This window comes from Bubalus kerabau, chromosome 4 (assembly GCF_029407905.1).
Source record: "Bubalus kerabau isolate K-KA32 ecotype Philippines breed swamp buffalo chromosome 4, PCC_UOA_SB_1v2, whole genome shotgun sequence".
NCBI lineage: Eukaryota > Metazoa > Chordata > Mammalia > Artiodactyla > Bovidae > Bubalus > Bubalus kerabau.
The window spans coordinates 35,632,982-35,657,444 of record NC_073627.1 but is presented as its reverse complement, the minus strand read 5'-3'; the positions used below and the strand labels follow the sequence as shown (position 1 = coordinate 35,657,444).

The following is a 24,463-nucleotide window of genomic DNA, read 5'->3' as shown; positions in this document are numbered from 1 at the left end:
GGCTTCAGGCGCCAAGGGGGGCTGGAGAATTCTCGGGTGTGGGGCTGTCCCCTGCATTTCCCGTTTGGTTCAGCATCTCTAAATGGTTGTGACCATCCAATATCCTCTGGTGGCAAAACAGCTTCTGGTTAAGAACTGCCGGGGTCTGGTTAAGCCCAGATTTCCGGACATCAGTAGTGTTCCCTAAAACACTCTGGGAAAGGAACCAGAGGCTGAGCCAGGGGACTCAGTGGTTCCCAAGGCCCCTTTCTCTCAAGCAGCACCCGCCCACTCCTCTTGCCCTGGCTGGAGACCAGACCGATCTGTATGTGTTAGGTTGGACCAATGGAATTGCCATTTTCTTTGAGCATTTGTGGCCCACAGAAGTGGCGATTCACACGGCTCAACTGACTGCTTCTGTCCTTTTGGCCAGCAGACCTGGGCAGCCTGCTGGACAGACTTTCTCTCTCTGTCAGTCTGTCTCTGAGACTTTTCTCTGCCTTTGTCTCTGCCTGTCTTCTCTGCCACCTTCCTTATTCCTTCGCTTTCCCTCCATCTCCTCCCCCTCCCTTTCCCCCCTTTTTAGGGCCTGCACAAAGGGCCGAGGGCAGAGGTCAGGCTGGGGTGAGCAGGGCCGGGAGAGCGCGCCGCCCAGTCCCACCACCGGGGGCCTCAATCACCCTGGGGAGCACAAAGGAAGCCCCTTGGCCTGGGGGGTTTCAGGACCCTCATTGTTCCTCTTTGGCCAGGCCTTTGCAGGTGGAGCTGCCACCAGCCTTGGAGGAAGATAAAGGGATGAGCCCCCAGAGGCCAGAGGAGCATGTGGGGGCGGAATATTCAGCCCTTCTGGGGGCTCTTCCCACTGGGGACTCAAGGGGGGGTGGCTGGTGGGGATGGGACAAGTGACAGGTGTCAGTGAGAGAGAGGCTTGGAATCCCTGGGGCCCGCCCCTGTGTCACGCGGATGTCACAGGGTCCTTGTTGCTGAGGCTGGGGGATTGGGGGCTTGCAGGCTGCAGAGCTGGCTGAGGTGGGGCGGAGGCTGAGACACCCCCACCCCCACCCCGAGGGGCGGCCCCTGCCCAGAGCTGTGCCTGGAACCTCCCTTGGGATTCTTGTAGCGGCCGGGGACTGGGCGCTGGTGTCAGGCATCACAGTCAGTCCCCTCTCTGCTTGATCTTGTGTTTGTCCCCTGTGAAACCTCTCTTGCTACTGAAGTTAGTAAAGCCCCCCACCCCACCAACCCCAGAAGTGATCCCTCTGATTTCTTAAATACCCTGCCAGGTTTAAATCTACTCCAGACTTGGACTTTGCTGGTGGTCCAGTGGTTAAGAATCTGTCTGCCAATGCAGGGGACAGGGGTTTGATCCCTGGTCCAGGAATATTCCAGATGCCACAGGGCAAATAAGTCCCTATGCCACAACTACTGAAGTCTGCAAAGCCTGTGCAACCCCATGAGGAGTAGCCCCCATTCACTGCAACTAGAGAAAAGCCTGCACAGTCAAGAAGAAAAAAGCTACTCCAGACCTAAAGCAATAGTAATAATAGTAGTGTATTAGTTCAGTTGGGCTGCCCTAACAAAACACCATAGACTGGGTGTCTTAAACAACAGAAGTTTAATTTTCTCAAAGTTCCAGAGGCCGGAAGTTCATGTTCAGGGTGCCGACATGGTCCAGTTTTGCAAAGAGCCTCTTCCTGGCTTACAGACTGCCGACTGCTTGCTGTGTGCTCACCTGGTGGGGAGAGAGCTCTCTGATGTCTCTTCTTCTAAGGGCCCTAATTCCACCCTCATGGGCCTCACCCTCATGACCTCATCAAACCCTAATTACTCTCCAAAGGCCCCACCTCCAAATACCATCACTTTGGGGGTTTGGGCTTCAACACGGGAATGAGGGTTGGACACAGTTCAGCCCATGGCAAGCAGTGATGACAGCATTCTAAAATGCCACCATTTACTTTAAAACAGAGGTTTTGAGTATTCCGTGACGCTCCCCCACACCAGTGACTCAATGAACATGTCCTGCAGCCCACTTGATAGCTCTGGGATCTGTCTTGCCATTGAAATGAAGCTGTTGGGCTGATGATCTGTTCAGCCCCCTCCCACTCAGTATTTCCGCGTCCTGGCTGGTTGGCAGACAGTGATTCTGGGGCCTTTTGGTCACAAGTGGTTGCCTTGGAGGCTCTTTCAAGATTGCATTGAGGGGATCCTGGGGGATTTGGACCAGGAAGTGTGCCCAGACCTAGGGGAAGGAAGGTGAAGAGGAGAATGGACAGGGGGCATCGTCTGCCCATTATCGAGCATCCTCCCTGGCTGTGGACGTAGAGCTTCAGTACTGGAAGGACCAGTATGGTCTTGAGGTGGGAGAGGCTACCAGCTGCCCCTACCATCTGATATGCATGAGGGACTGTCCCCACTACCCCCCACCCCCACCCCGCCACTTCCTGTCAAGCAGGACTCTCTGCTGCTTGTCCCACTGTTTCTAAACCTATGGACAGGGCTTATGAAACCAGTCCCACTCTACCCCAAGACGTACCCACACAGATCAGGGGCCTTCAGAGCTTTAGTTCAGTTAGAGCCATGGACCTGAATCTGAGGAGACTCCGGGGACCCTGCCCTCTTCCAATTCCTTCCAAAGGAGAGGTCAGCTGCTTCCCAGGGGAGGTGGTGGCCTGTGTGACTTGCATTGTTTTGTGGGCTCTGCTCAAGAGTAAAGTGTGTTGTAGGATCAAGGAAAGGAGAGAGCTATTCTGTTTGCAGAGGTTAGAAATGAATCAGGGTCTGAAACAAATTTATTTTGTACAAAGACATGTCTGAGAATTGGTGGTGTACCAGAGCTGGCACACACCTGCTCATGAGAGCCGACTGCTGGCATCTCTTCCAACTCTGCATTCAGGGCACGGTGCTGGCAGTTTGAAATTGGCTGTGGTGGGAATATTTACACCTTGGAAATTGGCACAAGCTGTGAATCAAGGCTTTTTCTTCTCAGGGAGCTGGTGGTTACACATTTCTCAGCATTTCCCCCCAGGAACCTCCCAAGACTGGAATTTTGCCCCCTGATAGCAGTATGAAATCTGGACTTAGTGCATCCAATCTGGCTTCCCCATTTGACAAGTGGGAAAACTGAGCCCCAGAGGACAGTGACGGCTGAGGTTACACAGTGGATTGATGGCAGAACCCAGATGAGGACCCAGGTCTCCCATCTCCCCATGTACCGTACTGTCTCAAGCCAGCACCCTTTCAAACTGTGGAGAGAGATCAGCATGGGGACTTGGAACATTCCTCTTGCTGAAGAGAGGTGAGAAATTCTTAAGGGTTTGGGGCAGCAGATTTAGTGGAAGCTGCTTTAAAATTTCCTTCAAGCCAGGACGGGTTAGATTTTCACTCACTGCCATCTTATCCCCCTCCCCCAGCAGGGGGGACACGGCCCTAGCTTCCTGGCCAAGCCTTCCTTCTGTCCCATGAGGTCACCTCCTTCAGTCCCAGGGTTGAGAAGTCATAGTTTAGCATCTGAAACCTCCCTGCAGGCGAGGACATCTTCACCAGACGGAGAGAGCGCTGAGAAAGTGGCCATCCTTTTAGGGCTGATAATCCAGGATTGTCCTGGCTCTGCACTTCATTCCTGTCCTTCCTCCTCTTTGGTGGTGAATGTACTGCTGTGGACGGGGATAAGGCACAGCGCTAGCTGCTCTTTCGGGCTGTCAGGGGCCCCACGACAGGGGTTCTTGTGTTGGCGATTTATTGAGGTGATGTTCTCAGGAGAAACCAGTAACAGAGTGAGGGGAGCGGGACAGGGTGGAGGAAGAAGCTAGGAAAACGTGCGGGTTCAGGAGAAGACTGGCCTCAGCCTGTCTCCATGGGTGCTCTGGACAGTGAGTCACCCCAAAGAACCCAAAGAAGTTGTCCTGCATACAAGCAGAAGGGCTGGGTAGTTATGCTGTTCAGTCACTAAGTCATGTCTGACTCTTTGCAGCCCCATGGACTGCAGCATGCCAGGCTTCTCTGTCCTTCACCATCTCCCAGAGTTTGCTCAAATTCATGTCCATTGAGTTGGCGATGCTGTCTAACCATCTTATCCTCTGCCGCCCCCTTCTCCTTTTGCCTTCAATCTTTCCCAGCATCAGTGCCTTTTCCAATGAGTCAGCTCTTTGCATCAGGTGGCCAAAGTATTGGAGCTTCAGCTTCAGTCCTTGCAATGAATATTCAGGGTTGATTTCCTTTAGGATTGACTGGTTTGTTACACCTGCCCACAATGCTGGCTGTTGGCTGTAGACGTCTTCCTGGGATGGGGTATATGGATATTTCCAAGCAGAGCAGTTTCCATCAGCCAAGGGCAAACCTTCAGAGAAAGGGCAAGTGTGAGCTTGTGGCCACCAGCTCCTGCAGCAGCTGGAGGTGGTGCACTGGCCCAGGAAAAGGGGTCTCATCAGTGGATTTCTGTTTCGTTAACTCTCCAACAGCTCTACTGTGGAAAGGCCTGGTGGTTATTCTCTGGGGCCTGTACCCTCCCTCTTGACCCCTGACCAGTCACTCAGTACAGTCTTGCAAGCTCCCTCAAATCTCTCCCCTCTGCCACACACACACTGCTGCTACCATTCTGATTCAGGATTCTGTTTACTTCCCACCAACGGTGTGTTGGTCAGAGTGGGCTCTGTGCTGTAACAAGTGTCCCCAACAGTCCATCACAGGTGTCCCTGGCTGGCGGCTCCCTTCTAAGCAGTGAATCCGAGGTCCAGGCTCCTTCTGTCATGTGCTCTGCCATCCCCTGAAGCCTCAGGGTCGTTGATTTGGAAAAGAGAGTACTATGGGATCACTTTCCAGGCCAGGCCCAAAAACATCTGCATCACTTCCATCCGAGTCCCAGAGCTGGCCTCAGTCACAGGACCACACCTAACTGCAAGGGATGCTGGGTAATGTAGTCTCTAAGCCCAGGAGGCAACTAAAAAGGTGTTTGGAAACTATATACAGTCTTCCCTGTAGACTTTTTTGTTCATTCTGCTGACTTTGGGGCGTCTGTGGCCACCTGTCTTCAGGGTTACTGGCATGAGAAAGCGATGGTGAGCTTTGAGGGCCTTTTCTCTGTGTAGGAAGCAGGTTAGCCCAGTCTGGGCCAAGGGATGGACATCCAGCCTGCCCAGCTGCCCAGATTGGGGTGTAGCCCACCCAGGGAACTCAGCAGAGGTGTGACCGCATTGGCACTGGCCTAACTAGCTGGGCTCAATAGCCAGCCAGCCAACCAGTGGGGTGAATACTGCAGGGCCACCAGCTTTGCTCTCTTTCCTGACCTTCCCAGGGAGCCTGGCTTCGCCTCCCTCCCCTGCGCCGCTGAATCGCCCTTCAGCGCCTATGGACGGCAGCTCCAGGCTGTGTCCATCCCTGGCTCTCACTGGAGAAGCATGTCCACGGCCAACTGGATCCCCGTTGGGACAGCTTTGTTTCCCCGGCTGAACACAAAATCCCCTGTTCACTCGCAGAGCCGACAAGGAGACCCCGTGGGGCTGGCCCTGTGGGAGCAGACAGCAGTGAATGCAGGGCCCCGATGGCTTCAGCTTGTTAAAGGCCAATACACAGGCTGGCCCTGCCCTCTGTGCGGCAGACAGAAAGGAGGGCGCGGAGCTGTTACAGGGGATTAGCGGCCGCAGACGGACGGAGGCAGGTGCAGCCTTTTCTGCAGTTCGGAAGGGTTTATGAAATACTGATCCCGCGCTCTATAAATCCTTCCCTTGGCCTCATCTGGGCGATAGCCTGAAAAATGGGGATTTCTTGTCCAGCCAGGCTTGGGAGTGGTTTTGAGTGTCCCACCGCCAACTCTCAGCACTCCTTGGGAATGCCAAGCCAAGGATTTGTGCACTTGTCCGTCGATTCATTTTCTTTTCATTCATTCATCAGAAGCACATTTATTGAGGGCCTGTATTAGGGGCTGGGGTTCCAGAGATGATGGAACATGGAGTCTCGAATTCAGGGGACTGTGGTTTATGTGAGAAAGATGCACAGATAGATGACTCTAAGTCAGAATGTTAGAGCAGAACCAAGGATTTACATGTCGGCAGATACCCCCATGGCTGTCTCTGGGCCTCCCAGTGTCAGGCTCTGTTGAGAGCCTGCTGGCTCTGTTCTGCACTCATTCAAAGCCTCAAGTCCCAGGTGGCTCGTCACCCCTCGGTTGGGCTGCTGTTTCCCCATGGCACTGTTGGCAGATAAGGAGAACCCATGGCAGAGCGAGAAGTTTGGAGTCTTCAGGCAAAACTTCTGGAAAGTCTGTCTCATGTGGCAGAATTTGCATCTTGGAAAAAGACCAGGTTGTGGGGGCTGTATTCCTCTGGCTCTGATGTGGATTTGGCTTCCATGTCTTTCCCTCCTAGAGGTGGGGACCCTGCCGCCGTCTGCCGCAATCAGACTTCCCTCATCCAACAGGCAAGCGCATCTTCAAGCAAGTAGAAATCTCTTACCTGAGCTCTCTGCCAGGCTTCACAGTGCCCACCTCATGCAGGTGTTGGATCTTTGACAAAAGATGTTGGAACCTGTTCTGTGGCTCAGGGCTTCAGTGCGTGTGTTGTAGGGAGGGGAGGGAAGAGGGTGGTTGGGACCTCAGGGCTTTCGTGAAGCCTGACTTCAGAGGGTGGAGGCATATGAGGTCAGGAGGGTCTCAGTTAGCTTGTCCCAGGACCCAGATAGGTATTTCCTGGCTTCTAATGGGAGCTGGTGCTTGGGGGTGTAAGAACAGAACTAAGGGGTACCTTCTACACATCTGGCCTCACCTGTGGGTGAAAGCTGGTTAGTCTGTTGGCTACCAGAATCGCACTGGATGCTTCTCCCAGTGTGAACTTCCCAGCAGTGGGTCAGGACAGCTCTGGGGGGTCTGTGGGGTCCACAGCAATGCTTGGACCTCTGAGACACACCATCCTCTGGTTCCAGTACCCTCTGGTCTGTGGGTGGGAGTTGGGCAGCAGAGGCTCAGAAGGTGCCCTGGACAACAGGGACACAGATGTGGAGCTCTTGACTGGGAATTCCATGTCTGGGGGACTCCTGGGGCAGAAGAGATGGGTAAGAAACAGAAGCCTACTATAGAAGATGACTTTAGCTCTCTTATTAAACCTGGATGTGTCCAGGTGGAGAGGGCAGGGCAGGGGTGAAGTCCACTGGCCTGTTGGTGACCATCACCCTCTAGGCTCTGCAGTGGCTCTTGTGGAGGACAGCCATGCCTCTGCCTGGAATGTGAAGATTCTAGCACCTTCCATGGGAGGCACGGGGTCTGTGCTGGTGACCCGAAGTATAACCAGAATCCTTTCCTTCCCCAAAGCAAATGTGGTCTCTTCATTCTCCACTTGAGAGGGTAGCAGAGTCTGGTCTTGACAAGGGAGGGTTTCAGTATCTGTCATGGTTCTTGCATTTTTGTGGAATGAGCGACCCCCATAAATACGGTTTTCAGAGGCCATAATTCGTTGAAATGCCATGTAACTTTTTTTAAAAAGCATTTTGCATGGAAATCTTTCCCAAGTATATTGCCAGCTTGCCTGCCATATTCAGCAATGCACATTGAACATGATTTAATGTCTCAGGATGATACAACCATTGCAAAAAAGGGATTATACTGTAAAGAAGCTTTTTCAGCCGTTTAGGAGTGTTGGCCTCTATTCAAAATGGCCCTTAGGTATTTTACATCTGCTGTTCATAGTTTCACAGTTTTCTGTCTCGTTCTTGCTCTCTGCTAGCCAGTCCTTCCTCCTGCCAGTGGGTGAATCTTCAGAAAGTTCTCCCTACCCTTTAAATAGGTAGATCCCAGGGTCCTGTGTTCTGGGAATGGTGATTGTTGTTCAGTCGCTCAGTTGCATCCAACTCTTTGTGACCCAACTGCATGGAGTGCAGCACACCAGGCTTCCCCGTCCTTCACCATCTCCGGGAGTTTGCTTAAACTCATGTCCATTGAATTGGTGATGCCATCCAACCATCTCGTCTGATAATGACATTTATTATCAGTGTTTGTGAATTAAGGATGGTTAAGTTCTGAATGAAGATCTAGAGGGATTTCCTTTGTGGTAGTAATTTCAGTTCAGTTGCTCAGTTGTGTCCGACTCTTTGCGACCCTGTGGACTGCAGCATGTCAGGCTTCTCTGTCCATCTCCAACTCCTGGAGCTTGCTCAAACTCATGTCCATCAAGTTGGTGATGCCATCTAACCGTCTCATCCTCTGTCATCCCCTAGTAATTTGTAATTTGGCTATAATTTGTAATCTGGCTGCTTCCAAACTCTTCCTTCTGTGTTCTCACCCGTATCCCAAAGAACTGAGAGAAACGGACAGGTGGCCTCCAGGCAGGTAGGGTTTCATAGTCTGGAAGCGTTTCCACACCCAATGTAGATAGAGACAGGATTAGCCTCTTCAGTTCTCACATCAGACAGCTGAGGGACAGAGAGGTTAAGAAAGACCAGCATGATGAGGGTTCAGGAAGCCATGTTCTCGGAGTTTGAAGAAACCGAGAAGCTTGGGAGAGCAGGGTGCTTTCCCCAAAGTCTTGAGGGCTGATCTGTTGGTTAAACAGGTGATAGGTAGGCTTGTGCCAGGCTCTTCCAGAAGGTGGAACTGAGGATGTGGGGCGGGGGGCAGTTACAGAATAGGTGAGGCTCAGGTGATGAACATCCTGCACAACCCTAGGGTCAGAGGTGAGGCCAATTGAGACGGTAGGATTGAACCAGGAGGTGCAAGGGTGAACTTCCTTTTAAGATCCCACTTTCAGCTCCCGTAAGGTGGATTCCGTGGCCTGTCTCCAGTCTATCAGTTGGTGACAAGTGGCAGAATAAACCAGGAATGGCAGGAGTGCTCAGTTGCTCAGTCGTGTCTGACTCTGCTACCCCATGGACTCTAGCCCACCAGGCTTCTCTATCCATGAGATTCTCCAGGCCAGAATACTGGAGAGGGTTGCCATTTCCTTCTCTAGGGGATCTTCCCAACTCAGGGGTCAAACCTGCGTCTCTTGCATTGGCAGGCAGGTTCTTTACCACTAACGCCACCTGGTAGGAGTGGGACAGCTTTCTCACTGAGCAGCAAGAGCACCTGATTGAGTTCTGGGCCTCTGGGTTCTGAGGTTGATTAGTAATGTCTGCCATGAGCTTGGACATGGAAATTAAGCATGCATGCTGTCTGATTGGGAGCAAGCGTGGAAGCAGGAAAAGCAATCACTGTCTTCTTGGGCAGCCGTCATGTTTATTCTAGAGATAAGTTGCTCCTCATCAAGCCTGTTCAAACTAGGACTCCAGAGTGTCCTACCTGCTTTCTCTGCCAAGGCTTTCATTCGCTTCTAAGGGCCAGAAGCTCATCTACTATTTTGATGGGGAACTACATCAGAAGCAGTTGCTGGAAAAGCAATCTACTCTTTGGGTGCAGCAGCTTCTTGACTTGGTCTGCCTGCTCCTGCCTTCCTCTGGCAACCTGGGATCACAGCCCCAGGTTGTGTTTCCTAAGGGCATGGCTGGTGGGAGGAAGGACTGGGCATGGTGATGGATGCTGGCTCTATGGGAAGGGCTGTGATGGGATGTCTGAGGGTGGGGGGTGTGGGCAGAGGGATTCTGCCCGAGGACAGGAAGCCGAGAGCGTGGTCCCTTGAGGAGGGGCGTCCCCTGCATCAGAGGTAGGGGAGGTTAAGGGTCAGTGCTCAGTCATCAGGTTGCCCAAGGCTTTGCGGACAAAGACCCCTCTGGGTGGCCCTGACCTGGAGTGAGGGGCAGTTGGTGACAGGGAAAGTGTCCCCAGTGGACGTGACCTGGGATACAGAACACTATGGGCCTGTGTTCTTGTGTGTAGTGGAAATGGTGGTCCTAATACCACCTGCCTGGCTTCTTACCGGTCATTGTACAGCTCAAATGGGGTCATGGGTGGAAAGCGCTCTGGCGGGTACAGTCCAGGTATAGCACCCACTCAGCTGTTCAGCTGAGCTCCCGTGGGGCTCGAGTATCGGACACAGCTGCCCTCTGAGGCTGAGGTGGGGTCTGCAGGCAGGAGAGAGGGGACCCCAGGCCTGTGGGGCTGGTGGCAGCGCAGGACTGGTGACCACCTCTGGGATAGTATGAAGCCCCTCGGTGTAGTTCGCCCCAGCTGGGAAGGACTGGGGATGGGCAGCTGAGGGCTGAGAGAAAATTCTCGATGTCCAGGCACTGGTTGAGCTTGCCGAGGTCTCCCGCCTCCAGTCGGGAGGGCTTTTGCAGTCCCCCAGGCTCTGGGCAAGAGGCTTTAATCTAATTACATGCTTTATTTGAGCCAATTTGTTTTCCAATCCATCTTGTTCAGCAAGAAGAAAGAGCATGCTGGGGACTCCTGGCACCCTCTTGTTCCAAGTGGGGAAGAGGGGCTGCTCCCCGCCTCATGAGGCTGATGCAGCCCCCTGACCTAGTCCAGCCTGCCCAAACCAGACTGCAGGCCACCCTGCCCAGCAGGGATGGGACTGGGGTAGGTTGACCCTTTTCACAGGCTGGGCTGCAGAAGGGGAAAAAACCTGGCGTGCTGGTCTCCCCTCCTGAAGGCCCAGCCCAGCCTGTCTGTTCCATCAGCGCTTCCTGCCTGTGCCTTTGGGGGTCCCAGTGCTCCAGGCAAGACAGGCTTCCAAGGCAGCGGCCTGGTAGGGGGCTGCACCTTCCCACGAGGAAAGCCCCACCCAGCTCTGACCCTCCCTGGCCCCTCCTACCAGGGTTGCCCTTCTAATCCCAGGCCTGGGATGTTCAATCTGCAAATATATTTTCATCATAAGGCAGCAGGTTTTGAATCTCTGTTATTAAAGTCCAAACAAAACACTGAAGCCCTTCCAAAGTCCCTGGAGAGGGAAGGCTTGCCGTCTCCCGCTGTCCTGCCCAGGAGAGGAGTTGCTCTCGCCAAGCTGCAGGCTTTTTGTGTTTCACAGCATTTTCCAGAATTGTCTTTTTCCGCCCTTCAGAATCCTGCTTCAGGATTTGCTCTCCTGCTGTTTACACAGACTCTGTCCTCGGGGCGGCTTCTTCCCCGGCAGGCCTGGGGTCTTCACCCTTGGACTGGGGCCATGTGGGGATTGCTGGGGCCGAGGGTCACTTTGCCACATGGTGGGGGCGGCTGAGTCCCCCGCTTATTCAACAAATATTTATTGAGAGCTTGTAAGTATCCCAGGCCCTAGGGAGAGCAGTGGATGGGGCAGTGGCCCCTGCCTTCAGGGAGGGAGGCAGACAATAAACAAACCATGTTGAAAAAGTATGAGACCGCACTGTGACAAGTCCTGGGGGTGGGAGACCAGATTGTCTCAAGATGGGTTTGCTTTTGGGGGCAGCCAAACATCAGTCAGTACATGTGATACATAGAGTGAGAAATTAAAAAAAAGAAATTTTTTTTTTAATAGGATGTGCCAAGAATACAAGATTGGTTTTCTTGTCATGGCTCCTGAATTATAGCAAAAATAATAACAGGTAACATTTTTAAGAGTTTGTTAGGCTTCATCTTGTTAGCACCTCAAAGGATTACATGCTTTTACCCTATTTAATAAATAAGGTATATGGGGAAAGAATCCAAAAAAGAGTGGTATATGTATAGCTGATTCACTTTGCTATATGCCTGAAACTAACACAACATTGTAAATCAACTATACTCCAACAACAACAAAAAATAAGTCTGGATAATAAAAAATAAAATAAATGAGGACTCTGAGGTTCAGAGATGTGCAGTCACAAGCCCAAGGACACACAGCTTAAGAGTCGAGAAGTCAGTGTTTGGAGTTCCTCCATAGCCTACCTGCTGACTGCTGCTCCATCCCATGGCCTTGATCCCCATCTGTTTTCCCATCTGTATTTTGAGATAGGGCTTCCCAGGTGGTTCAGTGGTAAAGAACCTGCCTGCCAGCGCAGGAGTCTCTGGAGCTGTGGGTTCAGTCCCAGGAGTCTCTGGAGCTGTGGGTTCAGTCCCTGGGTTAGGAAGATCCCCTGGAGGAGGAAACGGCAACCCACTCCAGTATTCTTGCCTGGCACAGGAGCCTGGTGGGTTGCAGTCTGTGGGATCGTAATGAGTTGGACACCACTGAGTGCACACACACACACACACACACACACACACACACTCTGAGACAGGACACACACACACACACACACACACTCTCTCACTCTCTTTCTCTCTCTCTCTCTCTCTGAGACAGGCCCTGCCTATTGGTTGGTGCACCAGGTTGTATCCTGGGGTCCCAGGCAGAGGTATCCTGTCCTACAGACACTCTACCTCCCAAAGAGAACGGGCAAAGCCCTCACATCCAGAGCTCAGGGTGCTGCTTCCGGTATCAGCTGCGCCTCCTGGCAGAGGCATCAGGACTCCCTCCCCCCCACAATTTCTGGAGTCACTCAAGCCCTCGCCAGCCCAAATCATGCCCTCTTTGTTGTCGAAGAGCTTAGCAGATTTAAAAGATGCCTGAATGCCCAGGCTTTCTCATGGGTGTCACCAGAATAATCGAGAAGGATGCTTGTCTTTTGTTTGGGGAGCCTGATTTGGAAGTTTGAGCAGTCTTGGTATCTCACAGGGACAACTGCATTCAGCTTTAAAAAAAAATTTTTTTTTAATTGAAGGGAAGTTGCTTTACAGTGCGTTCACCTTGTTTTGCACTGTTTGTGAACACGGGCTTAGGGGGTACCCAGAGTTTACGTTCCAGTGAGTTCCACGGGAGTTCAGTGGTGACCTCCCCGCACCAGGTGCTGGGAAACAAGGTTCCAGTTCCCTGCTGGGTGAGGAGGCAGACAGATAATTCTAGACCACATCCTGAGTGCTGAGAGCATAGAGGGTGGCCTGCTGTGCTTGAGGGCCCAAGAGGAAGGCTGGAACCCTCTGATGGCTTTGCATTATATTTATGCAGAATCCAAACCTTATCCAGCCCTGCCCTGCCCGTCCAGCCAGTGTGACTTTTCTTCTCTGCTCCTCCCCTCGCTCACTCTATGTGAAACTTCCTGGCTTTCATTCAGATCTGGACTCTGCTAGGGTCGATCCTACCTCAGGGCCTTTGCACAAACTGTCCTTCCTGCTGGAAACCGTCTTCCCCAGGCCTTGTCCTGGCCTCCCTTGCACTGTCTGGGTCTCAGTGCCGCGTTACCTTCTCAGGGAACTTTCCCTGACCCACTGTCCCAGCCACCACTCACTTCTTGTGAGGAAAAGAGAGGACGGACACACAGCCTCACCCACCCCACCCCCACCCAGCAGTAGAAGCCCTGTAGCACTTCAAGTGCAGAGGGCAAGGATTCAGTCCTTGGTCAGAGAGCTAAGATCCCATATGCCAAGTGGTGTGGCCAAAAATATGTTTTTTTTTTTTTTTTTAATTTAAACGAGTTGCCAGTCCAGGTTCGATGCATGATACTGGATGCTTGGGGCTGGTGCACTGGGACGACCCAGAGGGATGATATGGGGAGGGAGGAGGGAGGAGGGTTCAGGATGGGGAACACATGTATACCTGTGGCGGATTCATTTTGATATTTGGCAAAACTAATACAATTATGTAAAGTTTAAAAATAAAATTAAAAAAAAAAAAGTTAAGGACTTCCCTGGTGTTCCATTGGTTAAGGGTCCACTTGCCAATGCCAGGGAACACAGGTATGATCCCTGATCTGGGAAGATTACACATGCTGGGGGGTAACTAAGCCCATGTACCACAACTCCTGAAGTCTGCACGCCCCAGAGCCCACGCTCTGAAACAAGAGAAGTTACTGCAATGAGAAGCCTGAATGCCGCAACTAAAGAGTGGCCCCTGCTCACTGCAACTAGAGGAAGTTTGCGTCCAGCAGCGAAGACCCAGCACATCCAAAAATAAATAAAAAGCATTTTAAAAAAGGAATAGAAATATCACCTTGCTGAATAGGAATGTAATGTCATTATGGGATTCCTCCCATTCAGTCCCCATCCTCACTGAAGAAGAGACACACCTCAGAATGTTGTTTAGTGTTTTTCTTCTAATACCAAAATAGTATATTCGTTATCGTAAAGTTAAACATACAGATAAGACGAAGCAGGAGTATACATAAACCAGCCACAGTCCCTCCTCCCTGCATTTTGGTGCACAGTGTATTCTTCTAGAATAGAATTCAAACCCCTTCCATGGTTGACAAGGGATGCCCATGAACCATGCAGTCTCATCTCAGCCTGCCCACCCCCCACCCCCAGCTCCAGGCCCGTCTTCTGTTGGTTCTTCAGTCCTGCCCCGCCCTTTCCTGGCCTGGCTGCTTCACAGAGCTCCTCCCTCGTCCTCCTAGATTTAACTTCTCCTCACAGTGGCTTCACACCCAACGTGGTCTCCACCTGGACCCCTGACTCCATCCTCTGCTAAGGCATGCACGCTGGGCATTGTCCTCATTTTGTGAGTGTGGTTACACCCATGTCACTGACATGTTCTCTCCCACTATAAGGCCACCCTGACCATTCCATGAGCCACACCCAGCGCCTCCCAGAGCCGGCCATGTGGAAGTCTCTTAGCCAAACTTTGAAGTTTATGAAGCAATGATACCTTCTTAGAAATGGGGCTGCTGCGATCAAGGGTGTATGCTCTCCAGGGTTTTGACTTTCTATGGCAGCTACACTCAGGGAAGTTGGTACTGATTTGCACCCCAGCCACATTATCTCAGTCTGTGTGTTTGCTTTGACACCTCCCTAGGCAAAGGCCTTACATTTCTGTTGATTAAAGATGTGTTTCTTTGATTATTTGAGGATGAGCATTATTCACATCTCCTTGTCTGCTTTCTCCCCTCTTTTGTGAATTGCCTGTTCCTCTCCTTGGAGTGTGAGGGTGCTTGTCTTTTCTTATTGATTCAGAAGAGTTCTTTATATATTAAAGACACCCATGCTTTGCTCTCTATGTTGCAAATACTTTTGGTTTTCTCCCCAAAGCTTTACAAGGCACCTCATGCCAGTCCATTACTTGGGACTGCCTCATTTGGGATGATGACCTTGGCCTTTCTGCCCCAGAGTTCAATGGATGTCATGCTGTGGAGACAGGCAGGGCTGGGAGGTGATAGGGGGGGCATATGAGACCAGTATAGGCCAGGAGAGACCTGTGGGTGCTTGGGAGTTCCCTGTGGACTCCAGCTGTCTCCAGATCAAAGAGCTTGTGCTGGGGGTACTCAGAAGGTAGTGTCCCCAGGGGGAGTGAGTCAGCCATCAGCAGCCTAGGACCCAGAGGGTGAAGGCTGGCTTGGAGGGGAGTGCCTCCTCCAGCCTTGACACAGTCATTATGAAACCTACAGATACCCTCTGCGTGTGAAAATGACACACCAAGACAGCCGGTCTCTCTGGCCTGCAGACTTCCAAGTGGCTTTGTGGATCCAGGTCAGGCAGCCAAAACTCTGGGCAGATTGGCCTCACCTGTCTTCTGTCACCTGTTGGTGGGCAGAGTGGCCCCGCCCCCTTGAGCTCTATCCCCAGCAGGGTCAGGGGTGGAGGTGGGGTGGGGGGTTCCAGGAGCCCCTCCCCTGCACCCAGCCAGCAGAATTTAAAACTGCCCTAGCCTCCAGGCCTCTGTCTGGGATAGACCCCAGTGGCTGGATGTCTCTCGCTCTGCTCCCACCACCCACCTTTCCGAGCCGACAGCCCAGAAGCAGAGGAACCAGGGTGCTGCCAGGAGTGAGAACCTGGCCAGCTCCCCACCCTGCTCCAGGGGCGGTACCAGCTGCAGCGCTCCTGGCTCCAACAGGGGGACGCCGGGCGCCGCCTGCCATATGCTCAGAGTTGAGCCTCGATCCGGCGAGCAGCTCTGCCCAGCGGGACTTTTGGCACCTGGGGCACAGGAGGCAGGGCAGAGGGTGAGCTACCCAAGGTGGAGGAAGAGGAGGGAGGAGCCCAGCCACTGGGATGGGGCCTGTGTGGGGCGGCAGGGGCTCCCTGCTCTGCTCTTGGCTGCCGGTCGGTCAGGGGAGCAGGTGGGGGGAATAAAGGGAGGGTTGGCTGCTCTCAGGAGGAGCCAGGATGCCAGCCAGCCAGGATGGGCCTGCTGCGAGCCACAGATGGCGGCCCTGGGTCTCTGCACTCTCCCTGGGACAGAGCACGTCCGGGTGAGGAGATGGGCGGTGCCAGCTCTCCTCCCTGGCAGCTCCCCTCTCCTTGGGGAGGAGGGTGGGGTGAAGGGTGACCCTGGTGCAGGGGCCCCGGCAGATCTTCCAGTATTCCCTGCACACCCTTAATTCTAGCCCCGCAGGATCCCCCGGGGGGTGGGGGGGGGCTTCCTGCTCACCCCTTCCTCCTGTGCAGAGCAGGGGGCGGGGCCCTGGGTCCAGAGAGAATGGGGGCCTTCAGGGCATAAAATATCAGACCTGATTAATCAGTGAGGCCGACCAATAGTCTGCAGGTTCTGTGTGTCTAAGCTTACGGCAGTGCTTATTTAAGATCAAGCCATACGAAACTGCTTTTTTCTTTTAAAGTTGAGGAATGATCGATTTTTAGGCACTTTTATGTGGTTCATCTTATTAGCGTTCCCTCTTTTTCTGTTTTCTAACCAAAGAGCGTGAAACATCCTTTAAGTGTTTGCTTGGAGTCAACCTCTGAAACTATCTGGATCCAGAGATTTCTTAAGATTCTTTATCTATTCAGATTGGGTATCGCTTCTTTAGTTCACTTTGGTCCCTTATGTTTCCCTAACAAGGAATGCGTTTCATTCAGATGGCCAAGATTTCAGCCCAAAGCTGTATACGATAGCCTTGTAATTTATAAAATCTTCTTTAGGTTGTGGTTATACCACTTTCTCATTACTTCCTAATGAGTCTATTTTCTCTTTTATTCATTATTAGACATAACAGTGTTTTATCTGTGTGTGTGTGTGTGTGTGTGTGTGTGTGTTTGTTGGTTTGGGGGCTTTACTGAGATTCAATTCTTGGGTATATTTATAACTTTGAAGCTTTTTCAGCATCCTACTGTATTAATTTCTACTCCTGTTACTAATTATTTCCTCATGCCCTCTTTGGGTTTTATTTTCCTTATTTTCTAACTTCTAGAATTGAAAGCACTTCATTTATTTTCATTCTTTTTTGTTTAATATATTTATTACATTGTGGTCAGGAAATGTGGCCTATGCAGTTTCAGCTCCTTGGAATTAATTTAGCATTCTTTTACTAGTTATGTATTTATGTCTGTTCTTTTTTGTATTTCTCAAGTTTTTGCATATTTAAATAAGATGTAATAAAAAACAAAAACTTTCTATTACCTTTGAACTTCTTTGTCACCTAGTGACAAACTTTTACAACTTCTTTAAAAGTTGTAAGCTTTTAAAGAATTGCTTTAATTTTGTTCAAGTCTCTCTTCAACAATCATTTAATGTTTCAAAATTAGTTTTTCAGTAGAGGTGTTGTGTTTAAACACCTGTAAATCTGTAAATCTGTTTACAGTCATTGTTTTGCTTTTACATAGTGGCTCTTCTGTGATCTGAATTTATCATAGTTGCCTTTTATATTTTCCAGTTTGTGTTTTCTCCTGTCTTACTACTTATACCCATTTCTTCTCTTCTCTAGTGTTTTGTGGTTATTTTGGGGGTTTTCAAAAGCACTGCTTGATCTAATAGCTCTTATTTATCTGGGTCAAGCATGCAATAGCATCTTTGGTGTTCTACTTACTGAAGACAAAGAGTTGTATTACCCACCTCATTCTTAGTTTTTGTTAATATGATCTAAAGTGGCAGACTAGATTTTATAGTTATTTATACATACCTATACATTGTCTGATGCTCCCTTTCAAACATTTTAAAATTATTCTAACCTTTGCCTTCATTTTTAGAACCGTATTGGAACCCTCTCTATTTGCTGGTTTCTGTGCATATCACCTGTGTGTTTATTCTGTGACTTTCCCCTCTTAAATTCTTATTTTTGATCCATTTCATAGTTGGTTGAAAAACACTACCAGATATTCCTCTCAGAAAGGATACATGGTTGGAATATTGCATACTAGACAATGTCTTTGGTTTATTATGGCCTGCACACATAGAGGACAGTATAGCTAGGTATAAAAGTCTTGGGACTCAAAGTTTTCCCTCCTCTCAACCTATAGACTTTGTTCCATGGTCATCTGGAGCTGCTTCTTGATGTTAAATCTGTATATATATTTTTTTCTTTATCCGGTATTTCATATGTTTTGCAAAGATGTATGTGGATGTGTTTGTCTCTTTTTTTCCCAGAAATTAAGTTCAAGGCAATGGCAACACACTCCAGTACTCTTGCCTGGAAAGTCCCATGGACGGAGGAGCCTGGTGGGCTGCAGTCCATGGGGTCGCGAAGAGTCGGACACGACTGAGCGACTTCCCTTCCCTTTCCCTTTCCTTCATATGTAGGTTGGCCTTCAACCTCAGGAGTTCTCATTTTGGTTCACTCTCTTTGGTTCTCATTTCTGTTCTATTTGGTTTCTGCTGCAGTTTTCTCCCAGGCATCTGCCATCTGTCCACTTTCCCTCTTCTGTCCCTATTATTTTCTCTTTCACAGCTTCCATGTCTTTATTCTTTGTATGAGAATCTCCACAATTCCCTCCATGTTTCTGAATCCATTTCCTACAGTGTTATTTTTCTTGATTGCTTCCAAAGTCGATTTTCATTGGGCTCCTGGGCTTTTGGCTTTGGGTTTTTCTAGCTCTTCTTTCTCTCACGTGTCACCCTTTTTGTATCATCATGTGGCCTTTTCAGCTTGACCTCGCCTTCCCTCGTATCTTCTTTTCTTTCTACTTCATAGAGGCTGTGTTTTCAGAGTATCTTAAACCTGACACACCCATTCAATTACACGTCGCCTATGGCTGTTTTTGAGCTATGGCGACGGTTCGCATAGTTGTGACAGAGACCGTATGGCCCACAAAGCCAAAAATATTTACTGTTTGGCACTTTGCAAAAAAATTTTGCAGATCCCTGGCCTGGCGTGACAGCTGGATTCCCATTCCAGCCCCAGGCTGGATGGCAGGGGAATGCCTCCAGCTCCTCCTCCATTTCCTAGTCCCTACCGGCCTTTTCTCTCAGTTTGCTTCTGCTCTGTGGAGGTGGTGATCTTCTGTCTCCACTGCCAGACTTTCTCATTCCCTGCATCAGTGATTTAGATAAAAACACGAGTTCACGTCCCCACTGCAAACACTGTCCTTCCTGTCTGTCCCTCCTCTTCCTTAAGCTCTCTCTGGACAGGGCACCTCCATGGTCCCCCCATCCACTTCCTGCCATTTGTTTTCTGGTTGGTGTCTCCTTGTCATCATCCCCATTTTCCAGGATTTTTCTGTTCATCAGACAAAGAGCTGTGTCTTGAGGTAAAACCTGGACAGGTTTTCCTTGTTCTACTACCATCTGTCTTTAATTAATAGAGATTGCTCCCAGATTCCAGTGTTGGGTCATCTGTCAGTTTAGTTCTTGGCATTAGTGTGAATTTTCATTTTTTTCATTGTCTTTATAGCTATTTTGGAACAAAACAAGGAGAGGAAACGTGGGTAACTGCCAAGTAGATGCCATTTTGAAGGAGTCAAAGATGCATTTCAAAGCTACGTCTGGTCCATCTTGAGGCAGTCTCTGTAGCTTTGTGTGTATTTGATAAAAGAAGAAAATGCAGGAACACTTCCCTTATCTGAGGACCTCTTGTCGAGTGACCTCAGTTCTCTGGCACACACCCAGAGAGTCTGCACGCAGCCAGAGAGCTGCTACGATGTCAGTGCTCTGAAGGTTATTCACCGTACCCAGAGGACAGCAGTTCCTTCTCACATTCCAGGCCTATTGACCCATGCTTTGCATACAGTTCTAACAAGCCTAGTCTTTCTGTTTTCCTAGCTCACAACCAAATCAGAATCAGCAAGTCGGTAGGGAGTAGGGGACATATGTGGGGCTTCCCTAGTGGCTCAGTGGCAAAGAACTCACCTGCCAATGCAGGAGACGTGGGTTCGATCCCTAGGTTGGAAAGATCCCATGGAGAAGGAGATGTCAACCCAAGCCAGTATTCTTGCCTGGAAAATCCCATGGACAGAGGAGCCTGGCAGGCTGCAGTCCATGGGGTCACAAAAGGATGAGACACGACTTAGCAACTAAACAACAGTAACAAGGGCACGTTTGACAACGACAAGCACAGTGACCTGATGAGAATTTCTGGCTGACAGAAAGGAAAGACATAAGACCCACAAAAAGTAAACAACAACAAACCAGATACAGCTATAAATCTGCACATGTTGAGGCTGGCACCATTTCCTATAAGGGCAAAGCTGCTTGATGTTGTCCTCTGACTCTAGTTTGAGTCAACAGCCACTCCTCTGAGCTTTTCCTCTGCCAACCTGGGTCCTCCTTACAAATCTTGGGTGCAGAGACCCTGGCCCACCTCCCACAGCTGCAGATAGTTCAGACTGTGGTTCTAACCCTGGCTGCCCATTGGTCTTACCTGGGGAACTTTAAAAATCTGGACACACAGGCTATCCTTTAAGCCAGTGAAATCAGAATGTCTTGGGGGAACCCAAGCACCAGTGTTTTCCTAAAGCTTCTGGGCTATTCCACTGTGTAGCCAGGTAGGGAACCAGGCCGTTAGAAGCACAGGCAGGGCTGAGAGCAGTGCCTCGTGCCTGGTTAGTGCCCTGTGGGTGGCTGTGGTTATTGGAGGACAGAGTTTTAATGTTCACCAGGGTGGCTGTGATTGGTCTCACGGGGCCCAGAGCTGGATCTAATCAGGCAGTGATGGATGCTATACACTTCGAGGACAATCTCTGGCCCCCAGGTGGATACTTGGCTTTGAAGAGAAGAGCTGTAGATGCTGCCAGGAGGGAGGGAAGGGAGGAGGGGAAGCTTGAGGTGCAGGGCCAGGTCGTCCCAGGGGCCACCTGCCCTCCTGCCTGCAGTGCAGGGCGCACTTGGAATCAGCACTGTGGCGCCTTGCTGAACTCAACTGTCCTGTGTGTAGATTGAGAATCGTGGTCCCTCTCTTGAGGGACTGCCCAGAGGCTCAGAGGAGCTGGTGTACTGTCATGGCCTCCAGGGCCATGATGGGAGGTGGCGGTCGAGGGGGTGCTAAGACTCCCCCCTATAGAGGAGGCATGGCAGGTGATTAACCGGCATGCAGGTACTGATGACATGGGCCAAAAAAATAATAATAATGAAAAAGCGATGAGTGGGTTCAAGGCCATCCATGCAGTGACGTCATCAGCACTGCTGGCAGTTCAGTTCTTTCCCAAGTGGAAGGAGCAGGCGGGGATTCCAGCCAGCTTGCTAGAAATGCAAGCTACTTGTGCATGGCCTGGGTTCAGCCCCAGCAGTGGCTTTGCCATGAGCATCACTGCCCAAGTTGGCAGAGTCGTGGCCGCGAGTGGCTCTTGGCAGCGGTGAGGTAGTGTCACGGCGTGGGGGAGGGGTGCCAGTGGCACTGACTGTGGGTTTGGGTCACTGTCACCCTGTGTCTCAACATCCCCGTGGGCTCCCGGCCTCTCTCTCAGGATGCTCCACACCCCACCTTCTGAGAGGTCCTGACTCCAGTAGCCATCCAGGTGGCAGGAGGAGCTGGCACTGTGGACTCTGGTGCCCCCGGGCAGGGCATGCTGATGGACAGGGGGTGGTCCAAGGACTCGCATCCTAGGGAGCAGGAAGAGGGGCTGTTTTTCTCATTTCCTGAGACTGGTTCCTAATAGGGTGCCCTAATGGCAGCAGGGAGCTGCCAGGCCCATGGCTCCCAGGGCAACAGGATAGAGCTCTTTCAACTTTAATTAGGACCCTGAAGGAGGCAGTCATCTCCTACGGGACCAAAGGCTGACTCTGGGGTGCTCTCTGAATATTCCTACAGATCTAAGTGATGGTTTGGGGGGCAGGGGGCCCAGGAGGCCTGGCCTGTTGTCCTGTGCTCCCTCACAAATCGCTCCTTACTCCACCCTGGCCTGGGTTTTCCCCTTTAGAGTATAAGGGGCTGGCACCCACTTCTGGAGCAGCCATGTGTGTGTTTCCCCTTCACCTTTTGAGTCCCCTCGCCAGGACACACACCCAGCCCAATTCCAGTGGGTACAGTGACCTTCCACCTCAGACCCAAGTTCAAGGCCCAGCCTTGACTTGCTAGCTGTCTGGGATGCACTGGCAGGTGGTCTCCGATACCTAATCTGTAGAATGGGAATAACCTCCACAGCTCAAAGAAGGGTTGTGAGAATCTAGTGAGCCAGCGTGTTGAGTGGTTGTGCAGGGGGTGCTGGAGTGATGTAGTGAGACTCCATGGTGGGCTGGCCATCATGCCAACAGCTGATTTGTGCACACAGATCAGGCAAAGGAACTGTATCACCTTATCTGGTAAAGAATTTGCCTGCAGTGCAGGAGACCCCAGTTCGATTCCTGGGTCGGGAAGATCCCTAGAGAAGGAATCGGCTACCCACTCCAGTATTCTTGGTCTTCCCTGGTGGCTCAGCTGGTGAAGAATTCGCCTGCAACGCAAGAGACCTGGGTTCGATCCCTGGGTTGGGAAGATCCCCTGGAGAAGGGAACGGCTACCCACTCCAGTATTCTGGCCTGGAGAATTCCATGGACTATACAGTCCATGGAGTCGCAGAGTTGGACACAACTGAGTGACTTTCACTTTCACTTTCAACTGAAGAGCTGGCGGGGAGAGGGCCTGGTGGGGCCAGTGTTGGAGGTCTGCCTCTGCTGGGCCGACACAGGCCACCCCCAGGGGAAGCAGGCCCTCGGGCCCCCCCCACAACATCCTGCCCGGTTGACACTGGGACGCCCCCGAAGCGATACCCTGCAGACGCAGGCCCAGCAGCCCTGGCTCTCAGCAGTGGTGGGGCTCATTAGAACTGAACTCTTCTTCGTGGGGCATTTTATTTGCACACTCCAGTAGCGTGGACACCAAAGGGGTTTTCTCCTGCTTCATGGGCTGCTAATTTCCTCCGTGACCTCTATTGTTGGGGCCTGACCCCAGCCAGAGGCTGCTCGCCATGGAAGCTAGCGCCTGACACAGACCCAGGGCGCGGGGCGACAATGAGGCCTCTATCGGCTTTAATCAGGCTCCGGGTGCGTCTTAAGAACGGGGGAATTTGTCTGGTGCTCCGAAGCCCTGGGTGGCACAATGCAGGAGCCCGCAGAGTCCCTGTGCGGAGGCCAGGGGGGCCAGTGGGGGTGGGTCAGGCGGGGACCTCTTTGTCCCAGCACTACTCGAGAGGGTCAGACCTGCCCTGAATGGCCCCCGGGGCTGCCCGGCCCGTGGGTATCACCAGCCTCTGGGTGTCTAGGGAGGTGGCCACCCACCCCACCCGCCAGCCTATTCTTCGCCTAATTAAGTTTTGTCTGTGCTCTCCCGTCCCCTGCAGACTGTGATTCCTACTGCAAGGCCTCCAAAGGGAAGCTGAAGATTAACATGAAAAAATACTGCAAGAAGGACTATGGTGAGTGAGAGCCCCCTTGTTGGGGGAGGGGGAGGGCACCATGTGACCAGTGGCCCTGTGTGGGTGTTGGTCCCAGAGTCCCTGTGACTGGCCAGGAGCTGAGGGGGATGGATCTTGTGCCTGGGAATTTCCCAGCTTTTCCTCCTTGGGGTGGGGGAGCGGCAGCCACAGGTGAGGGGACTGCGTTCTCCCCTGGCCCTGCATCCTGGCCACTGGGGGGTCCTGGGCTTCACTCTGCCCCTGAGGGGCTGTGTGGCTGCACATCAGTCGCTTTACCTCTCTGGTCTTCTGTGCCCTCATCGTACTCATGGGCATTCAGCCTGAGGCTCTGTAGCTCAAAGAGAAGTCCTTTAGGTATTGGAGAAAGGGAGAGAGCTCTGTGGTGTATTTAAAATGCCGATTTGAGGGTTGACTCCACAAAACAGACCTCCAGGGCTGGGTGGAGAATCTGCATTTTAAACTTTTCGCTGGTAATTCTGATGCACCAGAAGTTTGACCAGAGCCTCAGGGATCACTGAGGGCCTTTTCCATTGGGAGCTGGGGCCTGCACAGACTCTCTGCACTGCAGGCCTCAGGCTCCCTTCCGGGGAAGAGTATCCCACCTGCCAATCTCTCGTGCAGCATCTACCCCAGCGCCCTGGAGGCGGGGGCCTTGCACCTCTCCTTTGTCAGGCTGTCCTCTACCGCCTTCCATCAGCTCTGTCCCGTGGGAGGGGGGCACCGGCTCTGTGGTTTCTGGTCCCTGAGCTGGCTGGCGGCCTGGGCTGGCCAGACCTCACGGGACTCAGGGTCAAGGCTGACTTCAGGGTGGGTGGGGGCCTGCGGGAGAAGAGGAGCCCTTCACAGCCCCCGGGCAGGTGTCTGCAGATAGCTGAGAGGCAAACAGAAATCCCGGGCAGATGGTCCAGCTGTCTGCTGGTGGAGTTGGGGAGGCCCAGGGTATGGAGGTCAAGGTGTTCGACACTCAGGCAGGAGGTAGCCGCAGCCTGGGCGCCCATCCAGGGAGCCTGGTCTTTCCACTCTGGGGCTCTCCTCCTGACCCGGTGGGCCTGGCTATTTTGGGCTGAGGCTGGGCCCCCTCTTCCTGGACCCGAAAGTCGACTCTGCCCATCTCCCCACGTACCTCCCCACTCCAGCTGGGTGTTCCTGGTCTTGCTGCTCTGTTCCTCAGCAGTCCTGCCCCTTTTA

The 24,463-nt window shown here is 51.8% G+C and overlaps 1 protein-coding gene across 2 annotated transcripts in view; it reads left to right on the top strand.

Annotated features, from left to right (window-relative positions):
* The window catches only part of NTN1 (netrin 1), a 204,369-nt gene that overhangs the window by 162,812 nt on the left and 17,094 nt on the right, over positions 1-24,463 (top strand). For both annotated transcript variants that reach the window (XM_055576545.1, XM_055576544.1), the window contains exon 6: positions 23,201-23,275. In XM_055576545.1, coding sequence (XP_055432520.1) covers positions 23,201-23,275 — 75 coding nt within the window. The remainder of the gene's footprint in view (positions 1-23,200; positions 23,276-24,463) is intronic.